The sequence below is a fragment of the Ipomoea nil genome, unplaced genomic scaffold (genome assembly GCF_001879475.1).
Source record: "Ipomoea nil cultivar Tokyo-kokei standard unplaced genomic scaffold, Asagao_1.1 scaffold1259, whole genome shotgun sequence".
Taxonomy (NCBI): Eukaryota; Viridiplantae; Streptophyta; class Magnoliopsida; order Solanales; family Convolvulaceae; genus Ipomoea; species Ipomoea nil.
The window spans coordinates 567,080-591,062 of NW_017617687.1; the positions used below are offsets into that span (position 1 = coordinate 567,080).

Consider the following 23,983-nt stretch of genomic DNA (forward strand, 5'->3'; position numbering starts at 1 on the left):
ATGGAGTGTGTGTCTTTGGTGGAGTATTTTGTGTTAGACCAAGGGGAAGAAATTGGGCATATTAAACCGGAGAGGGGGCTGAGGCAAAGTGACCCAATTTCCTCATACTTGTTTATCATTGTGACAAAGGGGTTCAATGCGATGATAAGAGACTATGAGAGGAGTGGTAAACTTCATGGTATCTCAGTTGCAAGGAATGCCCAGTTGATTAGCCATCTTTTCTTCGCAGATGACATCTTTATTTTCTTCAAGGCTAATGTAGAGGAAGCAAAAGATTTGAGACACCTCCTCCAAGTGTATGAGAAGGCAACTGGACAGTGTATGAATATGGAAAAATCTACTCTTGCATCCAGTGGTAATACAACTTTGGATATGAGGAATAGGTTGGGGACTATACTGCGGATTCAACAAGGGAGTGGTATGGGTAATTATCTAGGTCTTCCCTTGATGGTTGGTCGAAACAAGAAAGAGACAGTAAGCTTCATAAAATAGTGGATAATCAACTGTATCAATAATTAGAACCACAAATTTATCTCTAAAGCAGGCAGGGAGATATTAATGAAAACTGTCCTCCAAGCACAACCCACGTATGCCAGAGGGGTTTTCTTAATGCCCAAAGTTCTTGTTAAGGAGGTAGAGAATGTTATGAATTCATATTGGTGGAAAGGTGGTGGAGGCAACAATAGAGGCATCAATCGGAAGCCAGGGAAACATTTATACATACCCAAAAAATGGGGAGGTCTTGGCGTTAGGAATCTCTATGAATTCAACCTCGCTCTTCTTTACAAACAGGCTTTGAGACTTTATCAGAATCCTGATTCTCTAGTTTCTAAAGCTAGGGGGTTGTTTACTAAAGTGGAAAATTGGAGAATTTTTCAGAAAAATAGAAAAATGGGGAAGTGGAAAAATGGAAAATGAAAAACTTGTTTACTAAATTTCTTTCTCCCATTTTGTTTTCTATCTCCAGTTCTTTCGTAAATGGAAATAGGTCGGTGAATAGTGTTATCTTTGTTTGAGGTCTCAAGGTCAAATCATGCAATCATTATTGTGTGGATCAAGGTCCACACAAATTGCGTGGACCATATTTTGTCTACTGTAAAATAATGTACATTCAATACAAAAATAATGTATATTCAGTACAAAAATAATGTACATTATATTCAGGGGATGTACATTATTTTTGTTCTGAGTGTACATTATATTATATAGTGTACATTCAGTACAAAAATAATGTATATTTAGTATATTAAAAATGTACCTTTTGTTATAGTTCACGTAACATTGTGTGGATCATGGTCCATACAATAATTTACCCAAATCATGTAGGTAATTTCTTCTTTCATTGTTGTTTGTTCCCCATTCTTCTCTCTCTCCTTTTTTTTTTTTTTTCCTTTTTTCCTTTTTTCCCCCTTATCTTTTGCTTATTATTATTACTAGTAGGTGCACCCGCGCGATGCGCGGCTATATATATAGTATGATATATATACAGTATAGAATATAGTTATTTGAACCTGTAAAAATGTGAAATGAAAAGTTGTGATTTTATTACACATTGATGAATATAGTAGTTTTATTATACATTAAGGGAAACTACCTATATAGTACATAGAATATTACGTATAATATAATAAGAATAAGAAACATAATAGGAAACGTATTATTTTGCACAAATCCTAAATTTTAAATAATAAATTCTTGAATGTTATTATACATTATTGAAGACTTCTTTGTACACAACATTTTTAGTCGTACTAAGACATGGTACACTTTCCCCGCAAATCAAAATTTTCAAACCCCTGGGGTTACTAACTCTTGAAACAGCTACGTATAGTTGTCCATGGTTAAAGACCGGTTTTTTCAACAACAACCCAACTTTAGCAAGCGTTTGTCCTTGACTTTTGTTGATTGTCATGGCATAAGATAGCATCAAAGGAAATTGCTTTCGTTGAAATTTGAAAGGCAATCTTGGATCTGACGGTGTAAGTGACATCCGAGGAATCAATACTTTGGTTCCTACATTTGTACCGCACATGATTTTGCCTTCCAACACATGGTCAGCCAACCTTGTAACAATCAACCTTGTACCGTTGCATAATCCTAATGTGTGATCAATATTTCGCAATAGCATAACAGGTGATCCAACTTTCAATGTCAATGCATGATTTGGTACTCCAGAACATCTCAAGGCATTCAAGAATTCGGGAGTGTGCAAATCCGCTAACATGTCAACATTGGCATCTGACTTACACACAGAATCACAACTCAAGGATTATGATCATTCATGTATTGGTTAACGGCATCTACCACATCCAATGTTGGAGCTAAAATTGCACTATGATTAAGATATGACAAATCGGCAATTCCCAGTCGGAAATTGGGGAAAGTGCTATCAACAATTGTAGCAATAGGGTCATCTTCGCACTTCAACAACAAATCTTCTGGAACAGTAATCTCTGACTCCCCCTCAAGTTGACACCCAATAATTCCATCACCTATATTAGCTATCCATTTTGCAAATTCCTCGATGTCCTTGCACTCGGTTTCGGATTGAAAACTCTTCAAACGTAGATTCTTAGTCAGCCTTAGTACTTTACAGGATTTCCATAGGTAGGATGAGCTAATGCTCGCTCTAACTATATCCGGTCTAGTACCCTTTGGAATGACTGGTAAAATTTGCCTGAAATCGCCCCCCAAAACAACTGTCTTACCACCGAATGTCATATCTGAACTCATTGGATTTATGAAGCGCATCAAATCCCGCATAGTTCGATCCAGGGCTTCAAAGCAGAATTTATGCATCATGGGGGCTTCGTCCCATATTATCAACTTTGTTTGCACAAGAAGTTCCGCCAGTTCACTGCCGGTACGTATGTTACATGTTGAATCTTCATTAACAGAAATCGGAATTGCAAACCGAGAATGTGCGGTCCTGCCACCGGGCAATAAAAGCGAAGCTATGCCACTCGAAGCTACATTTAACACTATTTGACTCTTAGACCTTAATGCGGAAGAAAGTGCTCGCCACAAGAAAGTCTTACCTGTCCCTCCATAACCATAAACGAAGAATAACCCCCCTTCCTGGCGATCCACGCCAGTTAACACTTCATTGTATATTGCGTTTTGTTCGTCTGTTAACTGTCTTACCAATTCTTGATTCCCTTTCTCCTGTTCGGCACAATCGTATGCTAATTCTTCTTGAATAAATCTGTTTGCAATAACATTTAAGGCACCAAAATTTGCAGTTGGCATCTCAGGATAGTCCTTCAAACTCTTACCATGATTAGATAATAGCTTCTCAATCTCTACTAAAGCAAAGTTCATTTTGTGCGAATCGGTCAACACAAAATCTGCATAAATATATATAAAAATTTGATGTTATAACATGAGTACGTTAAACTTGACTTAATATTTTTAATAAAATGTACGATTACCTTTGTTCTGCAGTTGTCTACGGACGTTGAATTGTGCATCGTCTGATAGATGTTGCCAAACGGCATGCCAAACTATTTCCGGTTTCCCCATGCAACTGCTCATTAGCAATGTCACAAACAATCTCCTCAATTGATCTGCTGACGCCCAATGACTGGCTTCATCTATTGCATCAACATATTCGTTGTCATCATCAACTAAACCCCTTGCATAACACGCATATCGGAATGAGTCATATTGCACCCCATTTACAGTCATAATATCTTCATAACTTTTCGGGCCGCGGACTTTGTTCAGCAAACACCTCAAATAGAAAATTTCACCAGTAGCTGGTGGGACATAGAATATACGTCCTATTGAGAACCCTTTCTTTCGTGGCTGCCATTTTCTAAGGTCTTTCTTCCAAACGAATCTTGTTGGCATCTCAACATAAGTAAGCTCTCTCGCCTCGGAGTATGTTTTATTAGCTTCGAACCATTCTAAAAACATGCTCTGTGCTATCGTAGGTCTATTCACAATGTTCTCAACAGCATCATCATATGCAAATATCACACTCTGTTGATTAGGAAGGTGAAAGCTTAACCTTTCCACCGAAGGCGCCCGAAGTTGTATATCAAAACCAAACAGACGCCAGACCGCTTCACACGGGGATATGTACCTACAGTCATAGTACATGTTTATCTCATCTATTGCTTTGCCATTCTCGTCATCATTGCCTGTTTTGTAAAACTCGGCGGTTACTCGATCATGACCCTTGTTAACATACTTGAAGAGGTACTTGATTGACCGTGACTGGTTGCACCACTCGACATTTATATGAGCCTTGTACTTGAGCAATAAATATCTATTGTGCGATACCACATACCTGTTGTCCAAGGCGATACCGTTCTTTGTAACTACACTGCCATTGTCTTTCCTTCTATATACCGGGTAACCATCATCATCAAATGTAGAACTACCAACAAATCTCTTAGGAAAATGTTTAGAGCATCGCCCATTTACAGTATAGAATATAGTTATTTGAACCTCACAAAATGTGAAATGAAAAACTTGTGATTTTATTACACATTGATGAATATAGTAATTTTATTAGACATTGTTGAAGACTTCATTGTTGAAACAATGTGATGCATGGCTACCTATATAGTACATAGAATATTACGTATAATATAATAATAATAAGAAACCTAGTATTTAAAAAAAATACTAAATTTTAAATAATAAATTCTGGAATGTTATTATACATTATTGAAGACTTCTTTGTACACAACATTTTTAGTCGTACTAAGACATGGTACACTTTCCCCGCAAATCAAAATTTTCAAACCCCTGGGGTTACTAACTCTTGAAACAGCTACGTACAGTTGTCCATGGTTAAAGACAGGTTTTTTCAACAACAACCCCACTTTAGCAAGCGTTTGTCCTTGACATTTGTTGATTGTCATGGCATAGGATAGCATCAAAGGAAATTGCTTTCGTTGAAATTTGAAAGGCAATCTTGGATCTGACGGTGTAAGTGACATCCTAGGAATCAATACTCTGGTTCCTGCATTTGTACCGCACATGATCTAGCCTTCCAACACATGGTCACGGATTTTATTCAGCAAACACCTCAAATAGAAAAGTTCTCCAGTAGCTGGCGGGACATAGAATATACGTCCGATTGAGAACCCTTTTTTCCGTGGCTACTATTTTCTAAGGTCTTTCTTCCAAACGAATCGTGTTGGCATCTAAACATAAGTAAGTTCTCTTGCATCGAGGTATGTTTTATTTGCCTCAAACCATTCCAAAAACATGTTCTGTGCTATAGTAGGTCTATTAACAATGTTCTCAACAGCATCATCATTTGCAAATATCACACTCTGTTGATTAGGAAGGTGAAAGCTTAACCTTTCCACTGAAGGCGCCTTAAGCTGTATATCAAAACCAAACAGACGCCAAACCGCTTCAGTATATTTTTACATCAAATTATTTCCATCTCCAATCCATTACACCAATGTTATTTTATAATTTTTACTAAACAAATATACTAAATATAATAAATTCTTGGGTCAAACTTTATTTCTTTCATTTTTTTCTTCTAAATAATCTGACCCAAAACTAATCCAATAATGTAGCACATAACCCGAACCCAATAAAACAATTAATAAAATGTTTTCTCCTAACCCTAAAACTATCTCTAGGCAAATTATTGTGTGAACCATGGTCCACATAGTGCTGTATGGACCATAAAAGAAAGTACATTTTTAATATATTAAAACGTACATTATTTTTGTACCGAATGTACATTATAAAAATAATATATTTGTAGTATTCAAATAATGTAATTTCTCTAAATACAAAGTACATTTTTAATATTCTAAAAGTACATTATTTTTGCACTAAGTATACATTATTTTATAACATACAAAATATGATCCACATAGCTTCTGTGGACCATAGTCCACACAATAACGATTGCCATCTCTAAGTCTCTTCACCAAATTTTACACCATAAGGAATATTCCTTGTATATTCTTATATCATTTTTTTTTCTATCTCCAACCCATTACACCAAATTTTATTTCTTTACTAAAACAATTTATTTTTTCATAAATTAAGACTTTGTATTAAAAGTACTTTTAATATTTTAATATAAAATATGATTATAATGTAAATACTATTTTACTCCACAACAATAAATCATAGAACATCCATTAAACCATTCAAGATTATTACCTCTTCGTTATTGTTAATCTATTAAGTTTAATTTAACAAATTGTCAAAAGTTATTCTTAAAACCAAGAGTTATTTTGGCTAAGCCTCCTCAGAATCTGCAACCAAGTGTGTGAATAGCATTTAATACGATTGTAATTGTCTTATGGCTCTAAACGGTAGCTTTTTATTTGGGGGGAAATTGATTTGCAAGAAGTTGTTGCTTTATTATAGAGCTAGTAGTTGCACCCGTGTGATGCACAGCTATATATATATATATATATATATATATATATATATATATATATATATATATATATATATATATATATATATATATATATATAGAATATTTCGTATAATATAATAAGATGAAAAAATATACAATTTTAAAACTAATAAATTTGAAATGATCAACTATGAAATTTTATTACACATTGTTAGAAAACTTCTTTTGGACATAACATTTTTTAGCGGTACTTAGACATGGTACATGTTCGCCACAAATCAAAAATTTTAAACTTATTGGATTACTAACACTTGAAACAGCTACGTACAATGTAGACTTTCTATTTAACAAAAGGGTTTAAATGATTATGTTCCTTAAATCATTATTTTACTATGCCTTTTGAATCACATTTTTTTTTCTATTTTTTAACTTTGGTGGTATGTACTTAGTATTTTGCTTTCTCATATGGAGCATAATTAGTATTTTTCTAGATATTGTCTTGTGCGATGCACGGGGTAAATACAATTTTAATAAAAATAAAGTGTTATTGTGCAAAAAAGTAAAAATATTATTGGCAGAAAAAATTAAATTACAAATTATAAAAATCCTCTTTATAAACTACATCAGTAAGTACAATTATTTTATGTTTCGCCACAAATTAATATCTTAAGACCGTCTGAGTTACTTAATCTGAATACAGCATCATATAACTGTCCATAAACAAATACGGGTTCATTTTCTACAAACACAATCAAATAAAATTTTTAAAAAATTGAAATAGTACAAACTATATATTATATAAAAATCTCTAATATAAACACTATCTATTAATTAATCTCTATAATTTTTTTATATATTTCTATATACAAATATATATATATATATATATATATATATATATATATATGTGTGTGTGTGTGTGTGTGTGTGTGTGTGTGTGTGTGTGTGTGTGTGTGTGTAATATATAATATAGATTATATATATAAATAATATATGCATTACACCTCAAATGTCAAATTTATTATGCAGGTTACACGTGCACACACATCATTTCAATATATATATATATATATATATATATATATATATATATATTATATATATATATATATATATATATATATATAAAACAAAAATGAAGGGTCAGGAAGCTTTGTGTTCATTTCTTACCCGGAATATCTCACACAGACATTTCTCTTCCTCACCATCGCTCTCTCTCTCTGCATCTATCTATCTATTACCTCTATGTCTCTATATTACTTGATTTTCCAGATTTGTGATGCAATCATTGTTCAAGCATCACAAATTTGGCAATCATACTACCATAAATCTAAGCTAACAGTGAAGACGAAGGCTGCTACCATCATCGTTGTAAGTATAATCCTTCTATGCAATCTATCTAATTCGTTTAATTTAGCCAAGCATTTGTAGATTATGTTTATGAATTTCTTCAATTTAAAGTCTAAGAAGACATAATCTATGAAGATTTTACCCGATTTGTGCATTAGGTTCACTTAATTGTCTGTCTAGGGTTTTTTTTTTTTTCTTTAAATTTTGCAATGCATGCGTTGTTAGGCTAATCTATTTAACTTTTCCAGTACTTGGGTGGGGATTAAATGTGTTGATTGTTGTTGATGGTGGATTTTTTTTAAATTTTTTTTTGCAGAATGAGTAGCTTCATACATTCGAGCATGAAGAAAGCTAAGTATCTTCTACATTGATTTGTTTAATTTCAGCCTAGATTTCATATACATGTTGTGTACTGATACAAACAAACAAACAAAAAAAAAAAAAGATCTATTGAAAAATAGTCATTAAGTACTATTGAAAACTAATAATTGCTATGGCTTATTAATGTCCGACTACTGTTTTGTAACAGTATATTTCCAGGGACCAAATGGCTTATTTGAAGGAGGTTCAAATGGCTTGGCACTTGAAATGTCAAGTAAGTGTTCTTAAACTTTAAATTAAGTAATACTTATTTTTAATATTATGCTTTTTTTCATACTTAAATTTTAAATTAAGTATGACTTATATTAAGCTCTCTTGTCCCTTGGACTTATATTAAGTTCTCTTATTTTTATTGGATTAAAGATTCTACTTTAATTTTATAGTAAAAAGTAATTGTGTTACTTAATATGATATCTTAATTATATTTACAGGTTATGCTCTACAGTGTTAAGTTTATGCAATCCATCCTCAGTTACGAAAGTAAGTTTTCCTAACCTGCTCATTATTCATTTTCTTTTAAGACCTAGGACAGTATGTAACTTGTAGAACTCTCAATGCATTGATAATTTTTTTTTTGTTTTGTTTTAGCTATGCAATAGTTATCTATGTGTATGAATTTTTACACAAATCTGTTGAGTATATACATTAATTTTGACTGTTTAAGTTGTACTGACAGTATGTAACTGGTATAATTCTCAATGCATGATTAGTTGTACTACAATATTTCTTGTATTAGGCTTAAAATAGACTTTGTTGTTTGTAATGAAAAAAAATACTCTTTATTTCTTCAAATAAAAAAAAATTACAGCATTCTAATTAGTATGCTTCCATCTTTCAGTCAATTCGTTTAGGGTTTCTTATGCATGACTGTTGTCCAATTCGAAATTGATCAATTTTTCATACTGTAATCTCTTATCCTTAGTAAGAATAGTTAAGCATGCAGATCGATTCTCATAGATAAAATCTCTTAATTTCAGATTTGTATGATTCACCGCAATTAGGGTTATAAATTGTGTTCTTTTTAATGCTGCTCTAAAAACACCAGATTGAGAAGTTACGGTTAAGTGCGTTTTTTTCATGTGCTAAATGCTATAAATATATTATTATTCACACAAACACTCACCTATAATCTACTTTTTGAGGAGTAATCTCTAATCTATTTTTCATACTGTAATCTCTAATCTATTTTTTTTTATGGACATACTGGAGTTATTGGAGGAGATGGAGAGCATAAACAGAATCGAAAAGCAATAGGGATGCAAAAATGAAGCTTCATTTAAAGTATGAAAAAAGATAAGTTTCGAACTTACCTTTATTTTGCTCACTTGGTTTCCTTTTGATGCCTATAATTGTTGACTTAGTAATCTTCTTCATTGCACTGTCTATTGTGTGTACTTGCAACTGCTAATGTCAATTGTCTCTCTGGCTGAGGTCTCAAACTGGAAAACTATTTTTGTAGTTAGATGGGGCAGCTATCAGTAGATTGGTTCATTGTAGCAAATTTATATTTTTTCAATGATTTTGCGATTCGAAGTGGAACTGAAGGGTTTTCTCTTAATAGTAATGATAGCTGGCCATCAATTATATTTAATATCTAAAGAATGTTTTACTTTCCCTAAGAATGATTAGTTTTTACTTCACAGCCCAATAATTCCATTTTATTCACATTCTGTATATAAGTTTGTAGAATATTGAACACATTGCTTCTTTGCTTCTAATTGTCTAAAAATCTTTTTTGTGCCAGTGTATCCTTTCCTTTTGGTGTTGTTCTTTAATATTGGACACACAATTTCTAACCTGTTTTTATTTTTTTCTTATTTTGTTGAGGATGGAATAACCAAAGCTCTGGATACATTGAAGAGAATGAAGCCGAAAATAAGACATCAATCAAAGAAACTAAAAGCAGCATGGTGATCTAAGCAAATAGGTTAACATTTTACATTTATTTTCCTGACTTTAGATTAGTTTTTAACAAATTGTTCTCAATTTTAGACCCAGTTTATATACATCAACTCGGACCTTTATTTGATTGTTAGATGAATATACCATTAATCCAAAACTTTTTGGAATTCTTTGTTTCAGCTATCAGTCTTCTAGTAACTTAAAGTATCCAATTTGCATTAGTTAGTGTATTTAATTGTTGTATATAAGTCATTATATAGAACAATTAAGGATAAGTTAACATTAAATTTTATTGTATCCTTCCCTTTATAAATATCTCTAAAAATGTTTTTTGTGCCAGTGTATCCTTTCCTTTTGGTGTTGTTCTTTAATACAGTGATACAATTTCTAACCTGTTTTTTTTTTTTCTTTGTCTTATTTTGTTGAGGATGGAATAACCCAAGCTCTGGTGGAATTGTAGAGAATCAAGCAGAAAATAAGACATCAATCAAAGAAACTAAAAGCAGCATGGGGATCTAAGCAAATAGGTTAAGATTTTATATTTTTTTTCCTGTTCTTTAGATTAGTTTGTATGCATATAATTGCATAGTTTGTAAGTTTGTTCATTTTAGTTTGCAAGGCAATAGAAACTTTTAATTAAACAGAATTTTGTTAACAAATTGTCCTCAATTTTAGACCCAATTCATATACTTCAAATTGGCCATTTCTTTGATTGTTGGATGAATATACCATTAATCCAATACTTTTTGGAATTCTTTGTTTCAGCTATCAGTCTTCTAGTGTATATGTATAAGTCATTCTATAGAACAATTAAGAGCTTTGGTAGAGTAATGAAACTATTTAGATACATAAATAATTCCTGAAGCTTAACCTAAGAGCAGTACTTACTGTATTATTTAAATTGCACCACATTTAAAAATATTTCAAAAGTTAAGGATGTTTTCCAAATTTTTTTGACTTAGATTTTTTTTAAAAATTTGCTTTTTTTTTTTATTCTATATCACAGCAGATTAAAGTTAGGTGTAGTATCAAAGTATTTCTTCTAATTTAAGGATATTCTAACAGATTGGGTGTTTCTATGCTACTGTGCTTTATTGGAACCAATAGATTTGGTAGATTAAGAATCAGGCACTACCCTATGATTAGTAGTTTGTTTCTCAATATGGATTCTTTGAAAGCTTAACCTAAGATTAGTACTTAGATTCTGAAGTTGAACAATTTTATTGTTAATTTTAGTTAACTTTATTTTGTATTACAAAGATTTCACTTAAGTGATGTGTATTAATTCATTTTCATATGTGCTAGCAGTTTTGGTGGACACCAGCATGGACCAAAATTGGATTTGAGAGTTGCAAACACAGTAAAAGAAGAACTTGCAAATAGGTGAGTAAACCTATCTTTATATTTTAGGCACAAGTTATTTAGTTCTAAGAGGTTATACTTGTATTAGAAAGTTTTAAAAAGTTCTTGCCATTCAATGTTCTTAGTATCTTTACACAGTTTTATAGGAGAAGTTTAATATCTAATGGAACCTATACAAAACTACATCTACAAAGTATAAGTTCCTTGCCAAATTTTGTCCCATGTTTCTGCATTTTAAAACCTTGAACCTTGATCATCCTTCCCAATCACCTGAAATGGAAGTTAGAAAATTTGCAAAACAGGTTATAATAGTAGCAGTAGAGGCACCAATATATGGTAACAATGAGTTAGGCAATATGGTAACAATGAGTTAGGCAATCTCATCAAGACAGTAAACCATAATTAGAAAATATCCCAAAAATAACCTTTAAAAATGAGGGATCAACAGGATTAGAACTAAAAATATTGTTTAGAGATCATCAGGATTAAATAAACCATAATAAGAACAAAAAAATCAGTCTTTAAGTCTAGATAGGGCAGGTCCACAACAATCAGTTTCAACCAAGGTCACAATTACATTTTTTCCTTTTTAATTTGTGCTTCCTTCAACTTCTTCCTACTTTTGGATGATGAAAACTCATCCAAAAGTGACCTTTTAATATCTCCTGAGTTGTCAGCATTGTCATCTACTTCCTTTTGTGAGGCTTGAATAGAGGCAGGACTATTAACTTCCACTCCAATAGAGGCTTCCTATTATTAACAAAATCAGTAAACCAATTTAGCCACCATCATAAAAAAAAAAAAAAAAAAAAAAAAAAAAAAAAAAAAAAATTCTAGAGCAGAGATTGCATCACTGTTTGTTTCCTCCTCAACCACCCTTCCAATCACATCTGCCAATTTAACAAAATATTAGAAAACACTACTAAAAATAGATTAAGGAAGATATTAGTAGTTAAAAAAGTAAAGATAGTACCAATCAATTCCTTGTCATTCACATCAGCAGGATCTTTCAAAGCCAAAAAACTCTTTAGCCGAAACATTTTGCAAGGAAAGCCATTAGAATGTATCTCCTTCACTTGTGTTCTATAGTTGAATTTGATTAGGAAGTCATGTTCCGTAATCTTGTAGACATAGTAGTTTGTAGAAGCCATGAAGTTCTTGATTTCAAATACTTTCCCTTCTTTGATTATATCTCTATACTTTCCAATGTCCTTTTAATAATACTGGCATGAATGTAGTCTCCCTGCGAATAAAATAGACAAAAAATTTTACACAGCAAAAGATCATTAGGTTAGTAGATAGCATATCATGAATGTAGTCTCCCCGGCAAAAACCTAAAAAAAATTTATACACATTTATAGACCATTAGATTTGTAGATAGCATGAATATGATTTTTTGAAAATAAAGAACACTACCTCTTCATCATGGAAAAATACTTCCATGCTCTTACTGGCCTGCCCTTCTCCCCTTTTCTCAGGCACTTCATAGACCCTTACTGCTCTCACCCGGATTGCCCTAAGCTGGTGTTTCGGCTTGATATTCTTGACAGCAATGAACATGCTTGGCATCTTGACAGACCAATACTATTTCGAAAAGGAAGTAAACTGAACTTAATGTGTGAAGGATTTTTGCCATGAAGAACCGGGGTATTTATACAGGTTCATAATTCAAATTTACCATTGATTTTGAGCAGCAGCCAATGTTTTGGAATTCGCACATCTCATTGAATGTGTATTTGCATATTGCAACTCTGCATATTCCGTGTAATATATATAATATTCTCTTGTTATTTACTTGCATGTATCTTCGAAATTGTAGGCCCGATGCCTTTCTAATATTTATTTTGGTTAAACTTCCAAGAGTTCTACATTAATTGAACTCCTTGGGAACCAAGGAGTGTATGCTAAGTTAATACGAATAGTTGCCTTTTGAAAACGGCTGTGCGTACTACCAATGCATAATCACATAACACGCGCAGAACAAATAACCTCTTAGATGGATAAATATTAATAAACCAAAACTGCGTCGTTTTCATTGGGCGGGAAACAATGATTGACAAAACTTCTTGCTTTATTATAGAGTTAGATTAGATTATTATTATTATTATTATTATTATTATTATTATTATTATTATTATTGTTGTTGTTGTTGTTGTTGTTGTTGTTGTTATTGTTATTATTATTATTATTATTATTATTATTATTATTATTATTATTATTATTATTATTATTATTAACTTTGTTGTAGAAATGTATAAATGCTATATGAGATGATTGTATTTAATAAAATAAAAAAAAATTAGAGAAATGAAAAACTGGAGGAATGGAGAATGAAAATTAGAAAACTGGAGAAATGGACAAATGGAAAATTGGAAATGAAAAAAATAAAGAAATGAAGTAAACGACCCCTAAGTATTTCCCAGATTCTTCGTTCATGGAAGCCAAACCAGGAGCCAACCCATCCTTCATATGGAGTAGTTTGATTGCAACTCAGGATATTATTCGCAAGCATACGAGGTGGAGAATTGGAGATGGTAACCAGATTTGCATTTGGGGGGATAATTGGCAACCGGATAAGTCTAACTCAAATGTAATATTTTTTTCCCTTCCCGTTCATGGAGCACTCTAAAGTTGCAGACTTAATAGTTCCCACAACTCACAACTAGGATAAAGGCATCATTAAAGACATATTCACTCACAGAGATGTTGAGCTCATCATGAACATCCCTCTTCCTAGACAGCTGATTCAAGATAAGTAAATTTGGGGACTAGAAGAAGACAACAGATTCTCTGTTAAGAGTGTTGTGCAACGAGTGTGAAATGTCATAGTATTGACTACTTTAATTTGGGCTGGAAGGAAAAAGGACTCGGAGTAAGCTAAATCGGAGCTCTCACCGGCTTGTTGACGGAAGACGGCCGGAGGGATTAAATCGACTAAAAACAGTTATTTTCAGGGACCAAATCGATGAATAAACGATTGACGGGACTACATTGACAATTCACTAATAATTCAAAGACCAAATCGTTGATTTTCTCATTATATTAAACAATATTTATTTTAACTTATAGTGATTATCCTTTACTTATTTTCTTTAGTTTAACACATTGATCATTAGTAAAAAATCACGAGTTTTTTTTTATACACTAATTTAATTGTTATAATTATAATATAAAAACAAAATTAGTGTTGTTGTTGTTATTATTATTATTAAAAGATTAAAATATTAGGAAATATTTTGCAATGACTCGGTTAAGAATAATAAAATGTTAAAAAAATATTTCGTTTCTAATGTTTGTATATAAAGGGAAAAGCTAAAAAGGAAAAATGATAAATTTAGAAATATCTTTGCATTGTGCAAAGAAGAAAAAATCAAAATATTCAAGTTATCAATGCACTTGATTACATTTTGTGTTTAATAATACTTTTAATGTAATTTTTAAATATATAAATTTTGTATACTAATACTAAACTTAATATTATAAAAAACTAAATTGAAAATAACTGGCAATTTATATCTTACACCACAACGCGCGTTGCACTTTGCGCCCAGATACAAAACGACGTCGTTTTAATTTTTTTAATTTTTTTTTTTTTTAGAAATTTCGCGCCCTAGTGAATGGCAGTAATTTTTTCTTTAAAAAAAACCCGTTGTTCAAAAATGTACATAATGTTATACTAGAATACACATAATTGTATACATGAATATACATAATTATATAACAAAATATACATACTCTTTTTAAAAGACAATACACATAATCTAACAGAACAAATTACACTTTGGGTCCTGTGAGTATTAGGGTACTGGCAATTTGAGTACAGGACTTTCAAAACTCTCAATTTAAACCTTTATCTATTCATTTTTTGGCAGTTTTGGTCCTCCGGACCAAATTGTCGGCCAAAATTGGCCGGAAAATTATTTAATCGTTCGAATTGTTTTTGGGTGAGGGTAAAAACGTCATTTGTTATTTGCAGGACTTTCAAAACTCATCTTCCATTCATACGCATCTCGTTTCTTTCTTTCTGTTCAGTTCGTATTTGCAGTACGTGATTCAACTTCTACAAGTGCGGAACTTGCCTGCAGAGATCGATCGAGCTTATTTATGCTTGGGAGTAGTATTGGGGAGATTAGTTAATTAAGTTGTTGAAGATCGAATATTACGAATGAGTGCGAGGATGAGAAACTCGACGGCGGCGGCGGCGGCGGCGTCTTCGTCGGTGGCGGGGGAGGTGATGATGGAGATAGAGGCGAGCAAGCCGCAAGGGAATGGGATTGTGGTTGGGGGGTTGAGTCCTCTCAGCGAGACGCTGTGGAAGGAGAAAACTAACACGGAGTTCATGGGAGACGTCTCCGCCAGGCTGGCATGGAAGGATTTAACGGTTATGGTTACTCTCGGCAATGGAGAAACCCAGAATGTTCTGGAAGGTCTCGTCGGGTATGCAGAGCCTGGAACCTTTACCGCCCTCATGGGACCTTCCGGCTCCGGCAAATCTACTCTCCTCGACGCCCTCTCCGGCCGCCTCGCCGCCAACGCTTTCCTCTCCGGCAGAATCGCCCTCAACGGCCACAAAGCCAAGCTCTCCTTCGGAACTGCGGTGAGTAAACCGCTACTCTACTCTACTCCATCAAAATCTCCATTCCTTTTCCAAACTCTTTTTATCAATTTCCTCTCTCAAACCTTTCCACAGGCATACGTAACGCAAGACGACAACCTGATCGGAACTCTGACCGTCCGGGAAACGATCTCCTACTCTGCTCAGCTCCGGCTGCCGGATAGGATGCCGAGGACGGAGAAGCGCGCGCTGGTGGAGAGCACCATCATAGAAATGGGGCTTCAGAATTGCGCAGATACGGTGATTGGGAATTGGCACTTGCGAGGAATCAGCGGAGGAGAGAAGCGGAGAGTGAGCATCGCCGTCGAGATCTTGATGCGGCCCAGATTGCTCTTTCTCGATGAACCCACCAGCGGCCTAGACAGGTTAATCCAAATCCCGGATATATATCAATTTTCAGATCTCAAGAAACTAAAATAATACTATAATCTATACTCTAAACCTGACAATTTTGTATCTCCGTGATCTATCTGCGACAGTGCCTCCGTGATCTATCTGCGACAGTGCCTCAGTGCCTCAGCGTTCTTCGTCCAGTACTGCAAATAACAAATGACATTTTTACCCTCACCCAAAAACAATTCGAACGATTAAATAATTTTCCGGCCAATTTTGGCCGGCAATTTGGTCCGGAGGACCAAAACTGCCAAAAAATGAATAGATAAAGGTTTAAATTGAGAGTTTTGAAAGTCCTGTACTCAAATTGCCAGTACCCTAATACTCACAGGACCCAAAGTGTAATTTGTTCTAATCTAACATAATACATAATAAACATAAACTTTTAACATAATACACATCAACTCTTAACATAATACACACAAATTTTTTGATTCGGATGTACATAATTGTATAAAAGAATGTACATAATTGTATAAAGAATGTACATAACTGTATGAACAAATACACATAATTGTGTGAACAAATACACATAATCACAGGAACTTCCTACAGCGCCTCCCAAAACGACCCCAAAACGACGTCGTTTTGGGAGGCGCGCGGCGCACAGTGCTACACGCGCCGTGGTGTAGGGTATAACGATTGAAAATAACTTCAGTCAAGCCTCGTTAACCGAATCAGACACAAAAAATGGAACGGAGGGAGTATAAAATTATAATTTTTTTAATATAAACTTTATACATCAATTATTTCAAATCAAGAACCTGAGCACAGAACCAGTGGCTGTAGTTTCAATGGAGGTTGGGGTTGTGGAAGATTTGGTGCTTACTTATCTGCCAAACCAAGAAAGTGCACCTTGAACTATTAGGACATGACTGCAGAAGATCAAGAGTTCACATCCTTGAGGTTGAATTATAAGATGGTAATACTCTTGAACCTAATCAGTATTCCTAGTCGAAATCTTCGAGCAAGAGCTGTTCGGACAAAAGAACATCTTCCAGTTCCTTGCTAAAGTCATCGTTGTTGTCTTCCTGCAATTCGCCCGCTTCCTCTAAGTTTCTATCAACTTGCATCGGTTCTTCCTGTTGTAGAGATTCTACAGCCAACTGACGACCACATCCTGTTTGTTGATAGAATGCATCCTTCTGTGCATTCCAATCTGCAACTTTCAGCTGAATTGTTTCTCCAATCAATCTCTTATTCTCCGATATGTGTTTTATGTTTTCAATATCTCCAATCTTGCTAGCCTCTTCAGAAAGGAAACAGGAACAATCAGTGAGATCAAACGAAGTTTAAAGGAGGAGCATTTCCTTAAATTATATCATAAGACACAGATATATTAGACATTAAAAAGAATCAGTTGAAGTTAAGAAGAATAAAAGAGTAAGCAAAGATCATAATGTAATCAGTTGAAATCAGCAGGGAGGGCTTCATTAAGAAATAGACCCCCCCGAGTAGAAGAGAAGTTTCAGGTATTTCAGAGACTTTAGAAACAACTTCGAGTTCAAGCCAGTGGCAAACTAGAACAAATTAATACACGGTTTTCCAAAAGCTAAACAAAAAATTATTTGGGAAATATTACATGTAGTTGGGCAAAGTCTAACCACAGGTACAAAAATGCATTATCTTCAAGAAAGATATAATTCCAACAGAACATCCACTCTACTTATTTGACTTGAAAATGGGAATAGTAGAAGAAACGTAAAGATATTGAAACAGTTACGTACCTTCAATGGCTCGTTTCTTGGCCATTGCATATTCTGTTGATCTTTGCTTGATCAAATCCGCATCAAGTTCCATTCCCTAGACCAATTTTTTAAAGAAATACCATTTTGAAAACACCATGACAAACATGTCACACAAGGCATTGATAAATGACCATGTAAAAAGTGATTATGAGTTATGACAGCCAATAATTAGCAAAATTTCTTTCATTGGTCAAACTGACCACATTGTACAAATCTGCATATCAGTATAACCCATGGGATATGTGCACATACATAATAATCTGTCATGTGCATAAGTAAAGCAACTTTCCAAGAAAGAATTTGACCAAACTAATGGCACACAAGTTTTACTTGTCCAATAGCTCTAAAAGTTTATTTTAGAAGCTATTTACACTCTTGACCCTCTACACACTTGATAATCACATCTTTATTCTATTTCTCCATCTGAAGTGTTGCTAGCAATACTTATGCAACATATGCCTATTTGGAAATACACATAGGTGTTGTGGAGCTTACCATGTCCAAATGGGTGAAGTGCTCAATTTTTGTGTTTGCAAACAACCTATACAGCAAAAATGGTTATGGTCACTTGGCCAGTTGCAACAAAGAAACCAAAGATCAAATGGAAGGGAATCCCTTATGTTAATGTGGGGTTTTATAAAATTTAGTCCTTACTTCGCATATGCTGTCTGGACTCTAGCATTCTGTATTTCTGTAAGCTCATTTACTCTCTCTGTTGCAGAGCCTTCGTTTATATCCACAAACCCAAAGAGAAACATGTTTTTATCCAGCATTCTTTTGACTAAAGCACAGACAACATTTATATTGTTGGCTTTTGCATCTGCAACAAGGTTTTGCAGCCTCTTCAATTCTCCTGTAAAAGAGTTAGTACGCACCATCACATCAATGGTCATAGCATTTCAGCAACTGGAATCAGTTTTGAAATGGGTACACATCCATTCATTTCTTAGTAAACAATTTGACCTATCAGACCAAATAATGAACAAGGTGACAAGACATTTTTGTCCAATACTGACATTTTGACAACCAACAGCTGGTCTGTTAGTGTATCATTACCTATAATTGTGAGTTCTAAAGACAATTTAATGGAATATTTGCATAACCAAGAATTCAATTGTTCAAATTTAAATCTCAGTGGTTAAACCAATAAAAAGAATTAATACCAAACATCAGAACAGACAGACAGACAGTAGCTTCAACATCTTATAGTGGCCAATATAAAACCCAAGCTTGAAAATCTAGTACATAACCTTTGCAAAAAGAAGGATGATAATCAGTGACTAATCAAATACATTATACATTAGCTTTGTGGATTCTCTGGTCTCAGGTCACTAGAAGATCAGTCAGAGAAAGAAAACATAACAACCTGCAATTTAATCTACTATATTAGAAAAAGTTTTTAGTCATACATACCAAGAGATAGATATATCTTAAAAAGAGGCTTGAATGGCTGAGTCTCGAAAAGGCAATATAAGCAATAAATGCCACCCAGTCTATGTGATAAAGAACGAGTAGATACTGCATAGCCTAAGACCAAAAAGACAAAAAACAAAGAGTCAAAAAAGTAAATTCAGTACCAAACAGCAAGAATGTTATTTGAGGACAAGAGGATGGCAGTTTAAATTCCTAGAGGTCATCGATAAAAGAAAATAATATCTAAGACCGAGGAGAATATAATACCTACATAGCTCATTCACATTCAATAATCTCTACGTTTAGTCCAGTCCTAGTCCCTTCATTTCAGAAGTTCAGAGTTTAAAATGAATATTAGGTCACCAAACATACTTTTACCAGAGTTAGATCAAGTAATCTTTAAGAACTGAATAGCATTAAACATATTTTCTCAGTGCTATCCATAGATGTTAAATAATCCAAGAAAAAAAAAAAAAAAACACAAAAGTGAGAACCAAAAAGGGAGTATGAATGGCAAACATAATATGATAAGAATAACAAGGATAAAACCATAAACCATACAACTAGAAGGGGCACTGCCAATGCAAGAAATAACATATTATGGTGTCCAAGAACTATAATAATAACCAACTGTGGGAAAGAAACATTAAACTCTGAAGTCAAGTTAAAATGTTAATTCTTTCAGAATTTTAAGACAGAAAGCTATTAGCTCTTGCAACATTAAGAATTAGATACAACTATTATATGCAACATTCATTAATTAGTGAAGAATTATCTACTTGTAACAAATAGCATATTCTCACTACACCTACCAGAAAATAAATATTTTATATAACGGAAACAAATCATATGGCCAAATTCATGTTGATGCTGAGGGAAACTAAGAAAGATTTAAGTGATTGTGGGGACAAAAACTGGTTGAGTTACATAGGTTTTATCTGCAATAAGAATAGGACTTCCTAGCACTTAAGGGGTAGACTGTGGACACATTGTTGACTGGCAATTTTCTACTATCATAATAAGCAGTCACTCAATCTAGATGATCAAGCTCAAGCACCTCAGATTGGGTTACAAAGCACTAAAGTTAAAAACATCAAATGAAGCACATTAAGAACATACCAACGGAATAAGCAAAGAGTGATTGCATAAAGCATGCCTGATTTGTAGAAGGACTTGCCTCAAAAATAAAGGAGAATTTTTTTGAAAGCCATACTTTCTTCATCTCAGCGAGAGTAGTTGATCCACCCTGTACACCAACAAGATTGCTACTTACCAAAAGAAGCAGGAAGAATTGAAAACACTAGAAAAAAAATTAAGTGATACCACTCAACAGCTCTATGGTTGAGGATCATACTAAGGAAGCACAAAATTGTTCATACCTCAGCGAATTCACTTATAAGCTCATCTATGTCTAGTTTAAATGGTTTAAGATCCATGACAGTAATCAGTAAATAGCCCCCTCCAAAAAAATCTGCAGCAGAAATAGACATGTGAAGCAAGATGAAATACATGTGTTTTGTATACTAAGACGAAACTAGGGATGGCAAAGGTAGGGTACCCACCCATTTAGCCATTCCCAAATCCAAACTAATTTACACTTATGACTACCCGAACCCGTCCCCAACCCAACTAAATATTACCATCCCATACCTGTTTGACAATACCAGTAAGGTACTCGAACCCATCATCCATTTAATTTTTTATTTTTTTTAAAATGTAGATAATTTGCCATGAAGTCTTTACACTGAGAAAAAAGTAATGAAACACTCACCATCTTGTTTATATCTAAACCAAAATGTATTCACCCCACACTACCAATATGGATAACCATACAAGAATGACAACAACAACAACAACAACAACAACAAAAAATCTATAGCCAAGGAGTCTAGCATACATTAACCATCATAAACCCAGATCCCACATTAACCATTCTAGTCAAATATTCATTTCAGCCAAGCCATGTTGAGCATAGGTTCATAATTAAATAATTAGGAATACTTTATGAAACAATCATTTACACTTGACCTAATGAATTCTATAGGTATTTAAGATGTAGTTGTTTAATCCATAGGTAAATCTATAGTTATTTCAACTTTTCTTATAATGAATTTCATGCAAAAAAGGGCAATGGGATAGTCAATTGGACAAAGGAAGGCCTACTTTACAAGATCACTACCCTCAAGTTTTCCTAAGAATCAATCTAATTCCCAGTGACCTCAACTTATTTTTTAATCAACTGAATGGTGTTGTTTTTAAACAGGATACGATGTAAAGTTTCTTCCTTATTTGGTACATTTGGGAGGGTGGGAGGGAAGGGTATTGAAGTCAAGATTTTCTAAATAGAATCTGAAGTTTTGTCCAAGAACTTGATTTACTTAATGGACCAGTTTGAGATCATGGAAAACTTATCAGTAGAAATTAGCCCTATTAATCTTCCTAAAGCTCAGTCTTCAATTCAGGTTATTTTAAGCTTGCTCTGCCCTCAGAGCATCAAAGAACTAATTTTTACCAAGTGACAACCATAGTATTATGGAAGTACCATTGTTATGTTCCCAGTTCCAATGGTTTTAGAAAATATTCCATGCACTCTCAGTAACATGTGAGAGGATCTTTCATTTCCCAGCGGAAGACAACTCAGTGACATGTCAGATTCAAATAATAGCCATATTAATTTCTTGCACAGCATGCCGTTTGACAGGTTAGAGCCTTAATGGGACCTCAATACATTTGAGGTATATCAAACAAGGAAAATATATGCTTTCGTAATCAATTCATCTTTAAAAAAAAAAAAAAAAAAAAAAAAAAAAAAAAAAAAAAAAAAACTCTATATCCTAGGCAAAACTGCCCAAGGTCATTAGCCAGAAACGTTTCATACACTAGATCCAGGGAAGCACTATGTCCTATGTGTATGTCTGTATTCCAACTGGAACAACCAATATTGGGATCTAAACTACCTCCTGAGTCCTGATTAAGCCACATGTCACATGGAGAAGAGCGGAGGAAGGGGGTGGGGGTGGGGGTGGGGGGGGAGGGGGGGAGAGAGAGAGAGAAATAGATTGATACATGAAGACACAACAACAAAATCAGGGTAACTATGGAAACTTATACACTAAGCAAGTAAAACGTTATGAATTCTAAATTGTGAAAATCCCAGAAATCAACAGTTAACAAAAAGTATAAAGTTATTATTGGAAATGCTAGAAAATATATGTCTTAGGCAGCCCTTTCTGCAGCCCTATTTACTCTAGCAGTTAGAGCCTTGAGGAGAGGAGTAGTTTTTCTTGGTCAGTCTAGCTTTTATTATGCCTCTTCCCAGTGCTTTCTTTATGCCTATATATTGTTATGTAATCTAGAGTAATAGAAGTAATAAGAAACATTGTTCTATTCTTCTAAACAGCCTTTTTAAGAGTTATAAACACCAGATGTAACTAAACTTAATACCAATATGGTGGCAAATGAAATAGTTTTTCTTACTAGTTTTAAGTTGATCCCAATTCACTTTGGTCCACACTTTTGTGCCTGAATCAACCTGCCAGACGTGAGAAAGAGAATGGGATTAATTCATGAAGAAAAAAAAAATGAACATTTCTACATTCAGATTTCAGACAGTCAAAGTTGAGCAAAATCAGTCCCTGCAAATTTAATACAAAGGACTAGGCAACAATGAAAAATTCAATTTCCAGACAATTGAATTAAATCTGCATTAAGCATATATTAGCAAAATGTTAATAGTTACTGCTTTAACTTCATTAGCATATATTAGCAGCAACTACTATAAGTTGTTGTTCTTGTTTTAAGGTATTATCATTAAATAAATTGCTCTTTGGCCTGTATAACAAGAATTAGGTTTGCCAGAAGCAACTCCATGTGTACAGATATATGGAAAACAAATGAAGCGTGGAAGAAAAATTGAATTTGAAGATTTAAATCAAAGCAGGAAGCCCTCAACGTTAAATAGCTCACACCATATACATATATACTCTGTTTACCATCAGAGTAGAGCAGCGCAGCACAAAAAAGGGGTAGAGCAGCACAGAAATTAAAAGCGCAACCCTGGTGGGGAAAAAAATAATAATAATAAAGGACGAGTCGAAGATATTACCTTTGGCGATGGGCGAAGCAGAGCAGCAACCTAAGCTGTACACTCCGCGAAGCAGGCGGAGGCGGAACGTGCACTTTCTACTATTGGGAGGGTGATGATATCAAGCCAAGACCATGGGGGGAAGTTTGGCCAAACTTAAATACTACTTCAGAATCTCTTTTTGAAGTGGATGTGAGATTGTATCATTGTTGGCTAATAGGAATGTTCAATCGGTTAATTGTTCGATTAAGTGAATCGTTTTAAAATTTTAACCGTTATCGAACAAAATTTTGTGTTACCAAATTAACTGAATCAGAATTTTTTCAATTAATAGGTCGATTAACCGATTAACCGAACTTTTTTAAACTAAAGTTTAAAATCCT

The 23,983-nt window shown here is 33.8% G+C and overlaps 4 protein-coding genes and 1 long non-coding RNA gene across 5 annotated transcripts; 3 read left to right on the forward strand and 2 right to left on the reverse strand.

The window, feature by feature from the left end:
• LOC109184306 lies at positions 1 to 988 on the forward strand. Its single transcript, XM_019334303.1, has 3 exons — positions 1 to 424; positions 545 to 855; positions 968 to 988. The coding sequence occupies exons 1-3, from the start codon at positions 1 to 3 to the stop codon at positions 986 to 988; spliced, it is 756 nt and encodes a 251-aa protein (XP_019189848.1).
• Positions 989 to 2,262: 1,274 nt separating this feature from the next.
• Positions 2,263 to 5,893, reverse strand: LOC109184307. The gene is made up of 4 exons (XM_019334304.1): positions 5,885 to 5,893; positions 5,205 to 5,342; positions 3,432 to 4,398; positions 2,263 to 3,347 (listed from the first exon to the last, which is right to left on the reverse strand). The coding sequence occupies exons 1-4, from the start codon at positions 5,891 to 5,893 to the stop codon at positions 2,263 to 2,265; spliced, it is 2,199 nt and encodes a 732-aa protein (XP_019189849.1).
• Positions 5,894 to 9,895: 4,002 nt separating this feature from the next.
• LOC109184346 lies at positions 9,896 to 13,032 on the forward strand. The gene is made up of 4 exons (XR_002054747.1): positions 9,896 to 10,010; positions 10,413 to 10,512; positions 11,294 to 11,368; positions 12,826 to 13,032. It is a non-coding gene; the product is annotated as an uncharacterized LOC109184346 (long non-coding RNA).
• Positions 13,033 to 15,351: 2,319 nt separating this feature from the next.
• On the forward strand, positions 15,352 to 16,508 carry LOC109184309 (ABC transporter G family member 11-like). Its single transcript, XM_019334305.1, has 3 exons — positions 15,352 to 15,944; positions 16,038 to 16,327; positions 16,475 to 16,508. The coding sequence occupies exons 1-3, from the start codon at positions 15,513 to 15,515 to the stop codon at positions 16,506 to 16,508; spliced, it is 756 nt and encodes a 251-aa protein (XP_019189850.1). The 5' UTR covers positions 15,352 to 15,512.
• Positions 16,509 to 17,057: 549 nt separating this feature from the next.
• Positions 17,058 to 23,717, reverse strand: LOC109184283. Its single transcript, XM_019334279.1, has 8 exons — positions 23,622 to 23,717; positions 20,896 to 20,987; positions 20,636 to 20,762; positions 19,517 to 19,630; positions 18,758 to 18,956; positions 18,599 to 18,644; positions 18,083 to 18,158; positions 17,058 to 17,604 (listed from the first exon to the last, which is right to left on the reverse strand). Exons 2-8 carry the CDS (start codon positions 20,950 to 20,952, stop codon positions 17,306 to 17,308), a joined length of 918 nt encoding a protein of 305 aa, XP_019189824.1. The 5' UTR covers positions 20,953 to 20,987; positions 23,622 to 23,717; the 3' UTR covers positions 17,058 to 17,305.
• Between the last annotated feature and the right edge of the window lie 266 nt (positions 23,718 to 23,983).